Here is a 549-nt window from a genome sequence, read left to right as displayed (position 1 = left end):
ATTAAAACCCTGATGATTTGCGTAGTTGCCTTAAAAGCGGCTCTGTCTGTGATGTTTAACGCTTTTATGTGTGGTTACCAACTTGCCGTATGAAATTCCTTTCCGCAGTTCTGAAGTCAAGGTTTTTACAGAAAACTAATGCTGCAGAGTGGGAACAGATTTCCTTTTACAGAGGCTGTTCTTAATTGATGCTTAAGATACTTGTTTTCTTTTGACAGTATTGGTTGACGACAGAAAGGCCTTCATCGTAAAAGCTGATAGCAAGATATGGCTTACTTTTCTTCTGGGTAAGTAGAAGGAATATGTTGGGGGCGGGGAGGGGGTGGGAAATACTGTTCTTTTTACCTTTCTTTTTCTGGAATTGTAAACTATATCAAAATACATTTGGAAAAACAAAGAAGCGTAGCTCATGTTGAAAAGGGACAGGAAATAACTTCCTACCTGGTAACTTTTGTAAAGCTGTTACTGTAGCAGTTGATGTGGTGTCGGAACATTTGTGGGCAAATAATTGTCCAGATATTTATGGATCTCTTCTATCCAATCGTTAAT

General features: G+C 38.4%; 1 protein-coding gene across 3 annotated transcripts in view; it reads left to right on the top strand.

The window, feature by feature from the left end:
• Positions 1 to 216: 216 nt before the first annotated feature.
• DPY19L1 (dpy-19 like C-mannosyltransferase 1) overlaps positions 217 to 549 on the top strand; it is a 49,654-nt gene continuing 49,321 nt past the window's right edge. For 2 of the 3 annotated variants that reach the window (XM_035890845.1, XM_035890846.1), the window contains exon 1: positions 217 to 287. In XM_035890845.1, coding sequence (XP_035746738.1) covers positions 268 to 287 — 20 coding nt within the window. In that variant the 5' untranslated portion in view covers positions 217 to 267. The remainder of the gene's footprint in view (positions 288 to 549) is intronic. The other variant, XM_035890847.1, reaches the window with a different exon arrangement.

The sequence above is a fragment of the Egretta garzetta genome, unplaced genomic scaffold (assembly GCF_000687185.1).
Source record: "Egretta garzetta isolate BGI_Z169 unplaced genomic scaffold, ASM68718v1 scaffold713, whole genome shotgun sequence".
Lineage (NCBI taxonomy): Eukaryota > Metazoa > Chordata > Aves > Pelecaniformes > Ardeidae > Egretta > Egretta garzetta.
The sequence above is the reverse complement of the archived record's forward strand: the minus strand, read 5'-3'. Positions and strand labels throughout refer to the sequence as shown.